The 13,262-nt window shown below is 49.3% G+C and overlaps 1 protein-coding gene and 1 long non-coding RNA gene across 2 annotated transcripts in view; one reads left to right on the forward strand and one right to left on the reverse strand.

Annotated features, from left to right (window-relative positions):
- The window catches only part of MTCL1 (microtubule crosslinking factor 1), a 131,319-nt gene that overhangs the window by 106,855 nt on the left and 11,202 nt on the right, over window positions 1-13,262 (forward strand). The window contains 4 exon segments of the mRNA XM_082353462.1: window positions 1,158-1,412; window positions 6,056-6,352; window positions 8,214-8,245; window positions 9,773-11,261. Of these exon segments, the coding sequence (XP_082209588.1) occupies window positions 1,158-1,412; window positions 6,056-6,352; window positions 8,214-8,245; window positions 9,773-11,261 (2,073 nt within the window).
- Window positions 1-13,262, reverse strand: part of LOC309610590 — a 67,487-nt gene that overhangs the window by 9,910 nt on the left and 44,315 nt on the right. The gene's annotated exons all lie outside the window — the stretch shown is intronic.

The raw sequence follows: 13,262 nt of genomic DNA on the forward strand, positions 1-13,262 counted from the left end.
TGTATACGTATATCCCCATATCCCCTCCCTCTTGTGTCTCCCTCCCACCCCTCTAGATGGTCAGAAAGCACTGAGCTGATCTCCCTGTGCTATGCAGCTGCTTTCCACTAGCTAGCTATTTTACATTTGGTAGTGTATATATGTCAGTGCTACTCTCTCACTTCATCCCAGCCTACCCTTCCCCCTCCCCATGTCCTCAAGTCCATTCTCTCTGTCTTTGTCTTTATTCCTGTCCTGCCCCTAGGTTCATCAGAACCACTTTTTTTTTTTTTAAGATTCCATATATATATGTTAGCATACAATATTTTTCTCTTTCTGACTTACGTCACTCTGTATATATGACAGACTCTAGGTCCATCCACCTCACTACAAATAGTTCAATTTCGTTTCTTTTTATGGCTGAGTAATATTCCGTTGTATATATGTGCCACATCTTCTTTATCCATTCATCTGTCAGTGGACACTTAGGTTGCTTCCATGTCCTGGCTATTGTAAACAGAGCTGCAATGAACATTGTGGTACACGTCTCTTTTTGAATTATGGTTTTCTCAGGGTATATGCCCAGTAGTGGGATTGCTAGGTCATATGGTAGTTCTAATTTTAGTTTTTTAAGGAACCTCCCTACTGTTCTCCATAGTGGCTGTATCAATTTACATTCCCACCAACAGTGCAATAGGGTTCCCTTTTCTCCACCCCCATTCCAGCATTTACTGTTTGTAGACTTTTTGATGATGGCCATTCTGACTGGTGTGAGGTGATACTGTAGTTTTGATTTGCATTTCTCTAATGATTAGTGATGTTGAGCATCCTTTCATGTGTTTGTTGGCAATCTGTATATCTTCTTTGGAGAAATGTCTATTTAGGTCTTCTGCCCATTTTTGGATTGGGTTGTTTGTTTTTTTGATATTGTGCTGCATGAGCTGCTTGTATATTTTGGAGATTAATCCTTTGTCAGTTGCTTTGTTTACAAATATTTTCTCCCATGTCAGATGTTTTTAATTAGGACTTTAAAGATGAAAAGTGCTTCCTCCATAAGACTGGTCAGATCTTGGTTTAAACATGTTTCCAGGGATAATACATGAGAGTGCTGAGATTTTCTTCACCTACTACTGCGAGACTGTCAGGGACTAAGTTCCTAAGTCTGTTCTCCTTGACAGCTGGAAGCGAAGACTGAGAAAAGCTTGGGAGACCCGGGCTCCTCTGCTGACAGCAAAGGGGTGTTCAGGAAGGAGAGGGAGGCACAGCAGAAGCTCCTGGCCGACAGTCATGGGCTAGTCATGGACCTGCGATGGCAGATCCACCACAGCGAGAAGAACTGGAACCGGGAGAAGGTAGAGCTTCTCGACCGCCTGGACCGGGAGCGGCAGGAGTGGGGGCGGCAGGAGAAGGAGCTCCTGTGGAGAATCGAACAGGTGAGGATGCCCCAGGGAGGAGGCGGAGATGCCTGACCTGGAAATCAGAGCACTCAGAAGGGGAAAATCAGAGCTCGGAGGTCTCTGCTGCATCAGGCTGATGTAGGGGCTTCCAGAGGAGGAAGTAGAAATCCTAGGAGTTCTGGTGTTGGAGACCTAGGCTCAGCCCTCCCATGACACAGACCTTTTCATTGCAAAGTCTGTGGTTAACTTCCCTGTGTGTGTACGGTTGGGGGGTAACTTTTTAAAGGTGTTTAAAGACTAAACTTGAGAGATGAGATTATTTCAGGCCTTAGGAAGTGATTTCTACCAAAAAGCAAACTAGTTTTTAAGTCTGCCACTAAAGATGCGGTCATGGTGACTGCTTCAGCTTGAATGGAATTGTTGTCCATTAGTAAAGAAACTGCTGAATTCAGTAGGAAGTCAGGCTGTTTGCACCTGCTGTGGATCTTGTGGAGCTGTAATTAGACAGGACACAGTCAGGGGAAGTGACTGATTGTTCATCATCTTCAGCTAAACAAACATTGAAAAACGCAGATGAGTTCTGTGGGAAAGGGGGAGTTGTTGTTCTAGAGATAATCATTCCCTGCCTTGCGTCAGACTTAGGACAGTTTGCGTAGCTGCAGTCCTGCCTGAGTAGTGCACAAATTAAATTTTCACATGAAACTGATGAAGGACTGGGATTCTACCCTGGCTGGATTTTGACATAGCATACACTGTAGTTCAGCCTGTCACACTTATAAATTCAGGAGGCCTCAAGGAAATGTATTCATCAATAAACTGAATGCAGGAAAAATAACCTCATTATTCTATTATAAATATCCATGCTGCCTTTTGGAAAATGTGCTGTATTATCCCTAGACATGGGACCTGTGTTCTGCAAGTGCAGTGGCAAAGGTCCGTTTCTGCTCACTGTGGAGAAGGGAGGGGGCGAGGGAGAGAGAACTGAAAAGGACCAGGAACGGCTCTGAAACCTCTGAGCAGAAGTGCACTGCACATAAAGAGGCCCGACGTCCTTCCTGGGTTTGGTTACTCACACAGCTGAGTCACCAGACTGGTAGATGATCTGGCTCATTTCAAAATTCCCCAAATTCTATCAAAGGAAAGTTGGCCACTTCCTGTTTGGCCTAGAAATGCGGCACCTGAGAAGAATCTTCTGTCTTAAATCCCCTGTGCGCCTGTGCCCTATGCAGAGGATCAGCTGTCGGGTGGGAATTGTAGGGGCAGATGCAGCACGTACTCTTGCAAAGTGGTCACGGATTCATCCAATGTTCGTTAACCAGTATCCTGGCTCCTCCAGGTACCTCGTTATCAGGGAGGGTCCCTCTTGGCCGTCCCTCCAGGACCACACACACTGTCCCTCCCGCACCCCAGCAAGGCCATCGTCATCATCCCCTTTGCCCGTGAGCTGTAGGCTTGTTGGTCTCATCATGGCTTCATTTTGGAAGTCACACCTTGGATGTAAGTTAAGCAAGTCTTTGTAAGGGCTTCATTTTACTTTGGGGAATGAGGAATTTCTAGTAAAGGAAAAATTAGACATCCAGTGACATTCAGTGTTCGAAGAGTTAATGCCCTAGGGATGAGCAGCCACCCCATTTTAAGACTATCTTTGGAAAGATGAGTGGGCAGGGGCTGAACTCCATTTCAAGACTGTCACTACTGCCATGGCCCTACCACGATGACAGCCTTAACATCTTTGAGCAAAATGGACTCAAGACACGTGGGTTCTGGGCATTCATTCATCTGTTCCTGAAATCTGTGTGGTGGATCCCGCAGGCTTTGTACAATGATTTCACTGCTGTTTTTAGAAGAGGGTTTGTTGATGCTTCAGATATGCGATTGTGGCTTTCAAAAATAAATCCAGCCTTCCCCCCCAAATATTTGACATTTAAAAAATCACAGTACCCAATCCTGAAAATGAGGAAAAGCAGTTATAGGCATTCTCTGTAAAAGAGGAAATTGGCTAAAGTGTAGTGTGTGTAGATTTTTTTTTTAATCAGTTATTGAGTTGTTCATTCATTTAACTTTTAGCTGCACGTTCCGTAGATAAACAAGACACGTAGACAAACATTCTTCATAATGTATGCCCCTCCATATCTGACTACGTGGTGGGCCGTGTAACCTTGTCTGTGATGACCTAATACAGATGGTGAAAGAAGTAACACTAAATCCATTTTCCACTTTGAGAACACATGCTTCGTACTTGCCTGGTGGTGTTGAATTCCTACATAATTTCTGTGCCATGTGAGGCATTTGATATGACGAATGACTGTGGGAATGTGGTTAAGGTCATGCAACACACACCATCTATCTTATCAGCATCTGTCTCAACCCAGATCCGATGGGTGAGAGTTAACTTTCCTGGAGTTACACTACATTTCTCCTCTGAATTGTTCAGTCCCAGTTAGCCTGCAGAGGCCTTGGGAGTTGGCTGTGTTAAAGAACTAAACGAAAGCTCACATGTCACTCCATTCTTCTTCCAGTGACTTCCTTAAATCAGTTACCTCTACAGCATGAAAGGCTGTTCTTTTAAAACCTGTGTACAAAGTAACCTTTTTTCTTGTCAGGTAAAGTGACATTCTCAAGGGTTTATTGTTGCCTGCAAATCTTGTAAATTTGGTGTTTGCTTTATAAGTTGTTCTACTGCAGGACTCTAAGTACAGTAGGTGCCGATGCCTCGTTTGAAACGACTCTCCTAGGAAACCCTATCCTTTTAGGGACCTTTTATTCTATGTCAGCACTGCAGAGGCATCTTGGCAGCAGACACCTCCAGCTGAAACCACTCCAGCTCATTTTTAGGGAACCTAACTAACACAGCTTTAGTGCACATTGCTCCTGGCTGCCCAGGTTTATTTTTGAAACCCCATTTTGCTGAGTGAGAATGTGCTGGATCGTAGCTCTCCCCTGTAGTCATTCTCCCCCCTCTTCACACACACCCTCCGTGCACATTTACAGCTTCAAATGTGATTCTTGCATTTTAATTCTGTGCCCGAAATAGCTTGGAGATGATCATATGTTGAAACTAAATCACACTGACATGCATTAGATGAACATAATAAAAAACTTTCCTTTTCATTTTTTTAAAAAAGAAAGCATTTAGCATCTTTGAGAGCTATGTCACCGGGGAGGGGGTAAAGAGCAGAGGGGGCTTAGCTGAAACCCCCGGTGACTTGCTTGTTCCCTAATTCAACGGGGATTCTGCCTCAAACTCTTAACATTTAAGCTCCAGCTGCTTGAATCTCCATCTGTCTCCTAAAATGTCTCCTAAAAGATAATACTCTGAGACTGGTTCCACCACCTCAGAAATTACTAGAAATGAGTAAAAGTCCCCATGACTCCTCATGGCTTTGTTCCCTACGACACACAGGCCACACTTATCCAGCTTGCTGATGAAGGCTTGAGTGAGGACAGGAGGTGGTTTGTGAAAGATGCCTTGTTAAAGGGTAAATGAATGCGCTTCCAAGGGAGGGTCAGAGCCTCTGGGCACCGTCTCAGCACCACTTCTGCCGCCCGCACCTTTGAGTTCAAGTCCAAAGTGCAGCCAGGGCGGTGGAGTGCGTGAGCCGAGCTGTCAAAGGTGCTTTCTGCCTGTTTTGGAGGGGAGCCCGGCAGGGTCCAGGGCAGCCCCTCAGGGCTCCTCCGAGGAGAGAGCACTGCAGGCACGCGTGTCCCTGCCCGTCCCTGTGGTTCCAGGTGGCTCCTCTTGAAGGGCCCCCATGCTGTGAGGACATGAGGCGTTCACTCATCAGTGCACCCAGGCCCGAGGAATCACGCAGGCCTCAAGGGGGGGTCAGTGGTGGTCCTGCTGACGAACAGTGAGCTTTACGCTGGGCCCGGCCTGCAGCCCTCCCACAGCCCCGGAGGGAGGGGCACCCCTCTTACAGGTGGGGACACTGAGCTGAGACGACCAGCCACACACAGTGGTTCTAGGTCTCCTGAGGTTTCCCCACTGCTGCTGCTTGCATTTACCAAGTCAGAGAAAAGTATGACTCCAAACTATGTGGCTCATGTTTTTGTTTCTTTTTCTAGTCATACCAGATCTTTAATTACCTCTGTAGCTAAATTCTAATCCTCTCAAGCAAAGTGTAGGATGTTTTCGACACCCCATGGTTATAACCCAGGTGGTCACTCGGGGTTTATGTAGGACCCATTTCAAATAATTTGGAGACCACCATGCTCTGTTGTTATTTAGAAACCCTGCTAGTTAGGAAAATCAAATTCGCCCTCAGAAGTTTGCTATCGCTGATGGCTTTCCACTGAGTGTGCCTTACGTTCTGAAGGTAATTACAAAAAGGGAGTTCTAAATGTGTCATTTGGTAATGTTAGATTAAAAAAATACATGTATAATTTCCTGTGAGCACAGTACTCAAAGTTATATACAATAACATATTCTCATCAGAAGGAGCTGGCTTGCATGTGGTTAATGCAGATTTTTCTAGTCCATATAAAATTGTGATTTTTCTTTTCAAAAAGCATTTGTGATGTGTTATTTTTGAAATTAAGGTCAGAACTTTAAGAACGTAGACTTCTCACCGTCTTTCAAATAGACCATATGTTAATTCCAAATTGTGGAGAAACCATGACCTTAGGGAGCAACAGACAGAAGAATGAGGCTAATTGTTTTCATTTTTAAAACCCTCAAGTTGCAGAAAGAAAACAGTCCCCGGAGAGGTGGCAGTTTCCTCTGTGATCAAAAGGAAGGCGATGTCCGCCCCTGTGCCCACACGGGGAGCCCCTGGGCCCCCCACCCCACGGGGATGTGGCCCTGCATGGACACCGACTCCAGCACGTTCGAGGACCAGCCGCTGTCCAAGCTGAAGGAATCGGACAGGTGCTCGGCCCGGGAGAACCTCTACTTGGACGCCCTGTCCTTGGACGACGAGCCAGAGGAGCCTCCAGACCGCAAGCCCGAGAGGGAGTTCAGGAACTGCTTCCCCGAGGTCAGCCTGGGTTTGGGGTGTAATTACCTGCGGCAGGACCGAGGGCAGGGGCTTGGGAAGCCGGCCGAGTGGCTGGCAGGCCCCTGGTTTTGCATATCACGGCCTCTGGGGTCAGTAAAAACGAACCCTTCATGATGCAGGAGCTTTGCTTGGTGGTCCTGACCCCAGGCTCCCTGCTTCACTTAGCCGCTTGTCTCAGGTTCAGAAATTCAGGGCTTGTGTCCTGTGTGAATGGGAGTCTCAGGAACGGGAGTGTCCAGTGAAACACAAGAGGAAATACTGGGTTGACCAAAAAGTTCGTTCAGTTTTAAGTAAAAATAAGACATTTTTCATTTTCAGCAAGAACTTTATTTAACGACGTATTCATTAACCAAACGAACTTTCTGGCAAACCCAATAGATCATCCCGGGAAGTGCAGAGCTGCAACTTTTCTTAAAATCATGGTACGGCCTTCTGATTCCAGAAAACATTAATAACAGAAAAAAAATTTGCTTTAAAGAAAGTAACAAATGTCACTAACCAATGACATACAATAAATACCTTATTTGGGCAAAGGGAAAAAAATCCCACACTAGAAACCTATGTAACTTAGATCAGCAAATAGAAGAGCTTAGCTCTGTGCAGAAATCTCCACGGCACAGCATTGGGTTTTTCTGGTTGTTACTTTTTTAAAACTGGGTTTTAAAGATTGATTTTAGGAATCATACCTGTGAGCCAATCTCACAGTGGTGGCACCTGTCATTTGACACGCTCAGCAGACAGGGTGCCCGTCAGGCAGGGATGTTGAAGTGGGGGATCACCCTCAGTCACAGGTCGGCGAGGTCAAGTGCCTTCTCCTCAGCACCTGTACCCAGCAAGAGGTGACAGTGCCAGCATGCCACCCCGGGGATCTAGTGGCAACGTCTCCTATGCCATCTCAAAGCAGTGGCCAGATCCCATAGGGAGGGCTCCCTGGGGGATGCTCAGGTGGTTTGCTGTGCCAGGACTCAAGTTGCAATAGCTCGAAGGCTCACTGGGCCTTGCTCCCTCAGGACTGGTCCGCACAGGGGTGTCCTCAGGAGGACCGTGTGTGCATGTTCTCTTCTTTACCAGAGGTCACTGTACCTTCCCTGATTCCCAAGGGCGATATTTAAAACAAAGAGCCCTCTAAGGACGTCACACCGACTTTTTTTTTGCATTTTTTATTGCAGTACAGTTGGTTTGCAATGTAAGTTGCAGGTGTACAACAGTGATTCACAATTTTTAAAGGTTATGCTCCCTTTAGTTATTATAAAATATTGGCAATATTCCCTGTGCTGTACAATACATCCTTGTAGCTTATTTATTTTATATGTAGTAGTCTATACCTCTCACACCGACTTCTATAGACAGGCTGAGGCCAAGAGACATCTCTCCCCTAACTTGCTCTCACCCTTGTCTTCCCTTCCTCCGCCTCCTCCATCTCCTTCTTCTCCCCGTTCTCCGCCTCCTCTCTTGCATGCGTGTGTGTTCTCTCTCTCTCTCTCTCTCTCACTCACACACACTTTCAGTCATTAACGAGGCAGCTTTGAAGCTCACGTGCTTAGTGATGCCCTCTGAGGAGCACAGGAGAGCCACTCTGTGACAAGGTTTATAGCCAATTTTTCTCACTCCCGTGGGCCCTCCCTGGACTCAGAGGCTCTAAGCCCTCATCACCCCTGGATTCTGGTGTCATTATTGTACTTCAAAGGGCTGAGAGGCAGAGGCACTCCTGGCCCAAACTTGGCTGCCATGTATGTTTTAAATGGTATTGTCCTAAGAGAAAAACAAATTACTTAGCACCCTGAAGGCCCCCAGGCAGCCAATGTTAACCGATTCAGATAAACTTACTTCTTCTTTATAGGAAGAAGAAAATCACAAGGGAAATCTTCAAAGGTAAGTAAGACTGATGAAATGATAGTAGACTACTGCAGTAAAAGCCTCCTGGTCGCACAGTGGTTAGGAATCTGCCTGCCAATGCAGGGGACACGGATTCGAGCCCTGGTCTGGGAAGATCCCACATGCCACAACTACTGAGCCTGTGCTCTAGAGCCCTCGAGCCACAACTACTGAAGCCCTTGCTCTGCAACAAGAGAAGCCACTGCAACGAGAAGCCCCTGCTCACCGCAACTAGAGAAAGCCCGCACGCAGCAACAAAGACCCAATGCAACCAAAAATTTAAAAAACCACCTGGTCTTAAAATTCTATCTTGTCACTGCAGTGTACTGTGACACTCTTCAAAAATGACTTTAGAGTAAAACTTCTGGATAAGTAGTTGCTTTATTATTAATTTCATAAATACGGTATTTTAAATTATTAGCAACAAAAAGGCCAGTGCTATGCTGTGTTCATGTGTGTGTTAGTGTCACAGTAAGAGCTGTGTGGTTAGAGTTGTGTTGTGTACATAAGGAGATGATTGTGTTAAATGGTTTTTGAAAGTCCATGGAAACCCTTTCTTCTAATTTAAAGTCTGAAAAAACTCCCTCTTGATATGTTATGAGACACTTTATAGACTGACCATTTAAAAGCTCTCCTAGGAGAATTTATTACAGTATTTCCTGGCGGTAATCCTTGAAGTAAATATAAAGTAGTTGGTGTTCATAATCATATATTCTAGTAAGCCTTATATGTATGATGGGACATGTCTGAAAAGGCACATATACGCAAATTTGTTTAAACTGAGTAGAGAGGGAAGGGGAGGACTGAGCCTGTGGGTGGGTCTGGGCAGGGCCAGGGGGGATTTCTGTTTGAAATCATTCGCCAGCCTGATCACACCTTCCACTGCCCTCCTCTCCTCCACATCTTCCGTTGGCCTTGGGAGAGACTGTTGTTAGTGCTTTAAGCCGACAGAGGATGAGGCCCGTGGGCGGAGAAGACTTCAGGTCACAGTCGCTTTGTGGTGGCATCTCTCCCTCCCCGCTGCTCGTTTCGTTTGGATTGGGACTGTGGTGCGTTCACGTCTGTGGGATGCGCGCCTGCTCTAATGCCGGGAACTCGGGAAGCTCCCACAGCTCCGACATTGAAGGTGCCCATCAAGTACGTGGAGAGGCCAGGCCACAGCCAGGCTCCCCTTCTTCCTGTGGAGCATCCGGGCACTAAACTAGAATATTGCAGAGTAGGGTTAGAGCTTAGCTCTGACTGCCCCGGAGCCCCACCTCTCCCACGGTTTTGAGGGTCGGCCGTAGTAAATTCTGACCAATATAAGGCTCCTGCAGCAATTCCAGAGCCATAAAAGCCTGTTGGACACCAGAGGGTCAGCCCAAGAGTGGAAAACATCAGGCAGCTGGAACGTGTCCTGATCCTTCAGGCGGAGACACAGGCACTGTGCATGCAGGCAGGACACAGGGTGTGCTGGGTCAGGGGTTCCAGGGCCATGGCTCCCTAGCCGGTGGCAGCTGACACCTCTCCTCTCCCCTTCCCCAGGGCCGTGTCCGTGTCATCCATGTCTGAGTTCCAGCGCCTGATGGATGGCTCTCCCTTCCTGCCAGAGAAGGGCCTGCCCGCCACCAGCAGCAAAGAGGACGTCACCCCGCCCCTGTCCCCAGATGACCTCAAGTACATCGAGGAGTTCAACAGCAAGAGCTGGGACGACAGGCCCCCAGACCCCTGGGCAGACAGGACCGAGGCGGGTCGGGCGAGCTCCGAGGCCAGCACCGACCCTTTCTCCGACTCCTCCTGGTACCTCACCACGAGCATCACCCTGACCACGGACACCGTGACCAGCCCGGAGCACTGCCAGAAGCAGCTCCCGCGGAGCCTTGTCTGCGCCGAGCAGGCCGGGGTGAGGATGCTGCACAGCCCGCCCGCCATCCGGAGGCTGGATGGCACCGTGGTGGCAGGCGGTGAGGGCAGGGCCCGAGGGGGCCCGGGGGGCACCAAGGGGGGCTCTTCTGAACACATTCTTAGCAGGTGGCCCTGTGCCCCCTCCAAGCACCCCCGAGACTACACGGAGGGTGGGCTCTGGCCCCTCGACAGCACCCTCGGTTTCTCCTCCCCGCTGCACAGCCTGGAGATGTCCAAGAACCTGAGTGATGACATGAAGGAGGTGGCCTTCTCCGTCAGCGCCGTCTGCTCCAGCCCCGGGGAGCCTCTGGTCAAGGACACGGCCTGCCAGACCAATGGGTCCCGGACGACAGGGACGCAGACCGTCCAGACCATCAGCATCGGCCTGCAGACCGAAGCCCTGCGGGGCAGCACCGTCACCAGCAGCCCCCACAAGTGTCTCACGCCCAAGGCGGGGGGTGGCACCACGCCCGTGTCCTCTCCCTCCCGCGGCCTCAGGAACAGGCAGGTGGCCCCCGCCATCGAGAAGGTGCAGGCCAAGTTTGAACGCACATGCTGCTCCCCGAAGTACGGGTCTCCCAAGCTGCAGAGGAAGCCCCTCCCCAGAGTGGACCAGCCAAGCAGCAGGACCTCCCCGGGGCTGGCCCCGAAAGGCTGCGGCGAGTCGGCCTGGGCCCGTTCTACCACCACTCGGGAGAGCCCTGTGCACACCGCCATCAACGACGGCCTCTCCAGCCTCTTCAGCATCATCGACCACAGCCCTATGGTGCAGGACCCCTTCCAGAAGGGGGTGCGGGCCGCCAGTCGGTCTCGTTCGGCAGAGCCCCTGCCGGAGCTGGGCCCAGGCCAGGACACAAGCCCCAGCTCCCGAGGCCGGTCGCCCAGCCCGGTCGGGGGTGGCTCCGAGACGTGCAGGGAGGAAGGGGGAGAGGGCACACCCGCGAGGCAGGACCTGTCCGCTCCCCCCGGCTACACGCTCACAGAGAACGTCGCCCGGATCCTCCACCGGAAGCTGTTGGAACACGCCTTAAAGGAAGAGCAGAGGCAGGCCGCCCACGGCACCCCTAGTCTCAGCAGCAGCGGCCCCGTGGGAGAAATGACGGTCAGAGCCGAGCCAGGGTCCATTGAGGTAACGGATGCTGAGTATCCCACCCCCTCCCCCTGCGGCTCGTCCTTTTCAGTGTCAGCACCGCTGACCCTGGGGCTGTACCAGGTTATGTGAGTTCAGGAGGTTTAGGGGAGGATGGAAGAAGCAGGAACGCCAACCCTAAGCTGCTTCTTAAAAGAGAACTTCGTTTTATTGCCGTCAGTGATCCTCTGAGGACCATGAGATGGTTTTCTTAAGGAGCTTAGGGACGGACTCAGGTCCTCCACTCTGGCCTCAGTGATGCATGCTTGTCTGTTTATCAGGGCAGGGCTTTTCACGTGGGGTCATATCTCCCCTCCTTCTGTATGCGTTTGTGTCCTGGGAGCGTGTGTGGGCAACATCAGGCTTTCTGCTCCAGCTGTGATGAAGAGAGAGGGTTTTGACAGGGTGGACATAGAACACCTCTTGTCAGGACCTACAGGAAGGGTGTCTGGATCCCAGCGCTGGCTTCAGTGCAGACAGCGGGTTCACGTCTCACAAATCCCATTACCCTCTCTGTGTGCGTGCATTCTCTTAGCAGTAAAACCAGGTGAGACGAATGGATAAGGTCAAAATCCTGCCTTCATACAACGCGATTATAATCCTTATCCCCTTAAACATCGCCTATTATTGTCACCTATGACCACACGTATTATCCATATTGTCACATATTATTGTGTGATTATTATTATTGTATCCCTCCCCCCTTAAGGTTATTTGCAAATCAGTCGATCTTGAATTCTGCCCTGCTCATACCCACATGGGGTATAACTGGACCACAGCAAGAATGAGCAAAATAAAACAAAGCCAGATGCTGGTGCCGGGGGTGAAAACGGTGGTGATGTTGGTCTTATCGTTCACGCAGTGCCAGAGGAGGTTTCCCAGCCCTTGGTCAGACACCCTTATGTGTAGACCTGGGGGTGAGGCCTGACCCACCAGGAACCCAGATGCAAAACCTCCACAGCAGTGGAATGCAGACACCGGTAGGCATTCTCCAGGCTGGGCAGACAGCAGATGGTGAAGGTTAGAGAAGGACACGTACATGCTCCCTCCCAAGGCTCTGCAGCCCCAGCTGCACAGGTGAGGAGAGGAGGAGGTGTATTTCCTGTGTCACCCGATCCACCTGCTGCCCCACATTTCCCACAGCGGGAAAAGGAATGCTCAGCTTCCCAGTATAACTCAACAAGAGGCATTTAACTCAAAATATAGAGTTTAAATCTGAAATAGATTTAAACCATGTGAAATTGCCAGTGACCTACAGAAATGGCAACACCATATGGTTCAACCTAATAATACTGACAGTCTGTGGCCTATGCCTGCCAAAGGTACGCGTCTTTGTGATAAGGCTGTTCGCGTGCTCTGAGAAGGAGGTTGTGTTCTCAGGTAACAAATGGTGTCTTCTGCGGGCTTCTGTTACCCCATCCCTCAGGGCCCCTCAGGTAAGTGGTTTGCTGCTGCAGGGGGTCTAGCTGGGTGAGTGCCACACCTCCTTGGAATGAGAGCTTTGTCCCAAGCATTAACTGGCCTGTCTGTGGTGTCCATTTATATTAGAGACTAAATTCATTTTGAGTCACGAATGAATGCTGCAGGCAATCTATGAGACTAGAAAGGAAATAGTGCTGTGATTCAGTCATTATTAAACCAAGGCGTGAAAATGGCTTTATCCGTATAAAGCTGTGCCCCCCTTTGGTCCTCTGTGAAGTGTCTTAGATTTTCTTCTCACTCGGTGTGTTTACTACCAAAAGAGGTGATGGCCGATTTAAACGGGGCCCAGGCACGGTGTCAGGGGTTCAGAACTGGCATGGAGCTCTCACGGGCAGTGTTTAAATGTCATGGGCTCTTTTTCCTTTACTGTTGGAATTTGGCTTATTCTAGACTCCAGTGGAATTATTCCTCACCTGAACTGACTTAGGCCCACTGGAAACCCCAAGACCCCTTCCCATCCCTCCCTAGATTTGTGGTAGTTTTTTTCGTTTCAAAATCAGAACGAATTCAGATTTCCCA

Source organism: Balaenoptera borealis, assembly GCF_965194805.1.
Source record: "Balaenoptera borealis genome assembly, chromosome: 14".
Taxonomy (NCBI): domain Eukaryota; kingdom Metazoa; phylum Chordata; class Mammalia; order Artiodactyla; family Balaenopteridae; genus Balaenoptera; species Balaenoptera borealis.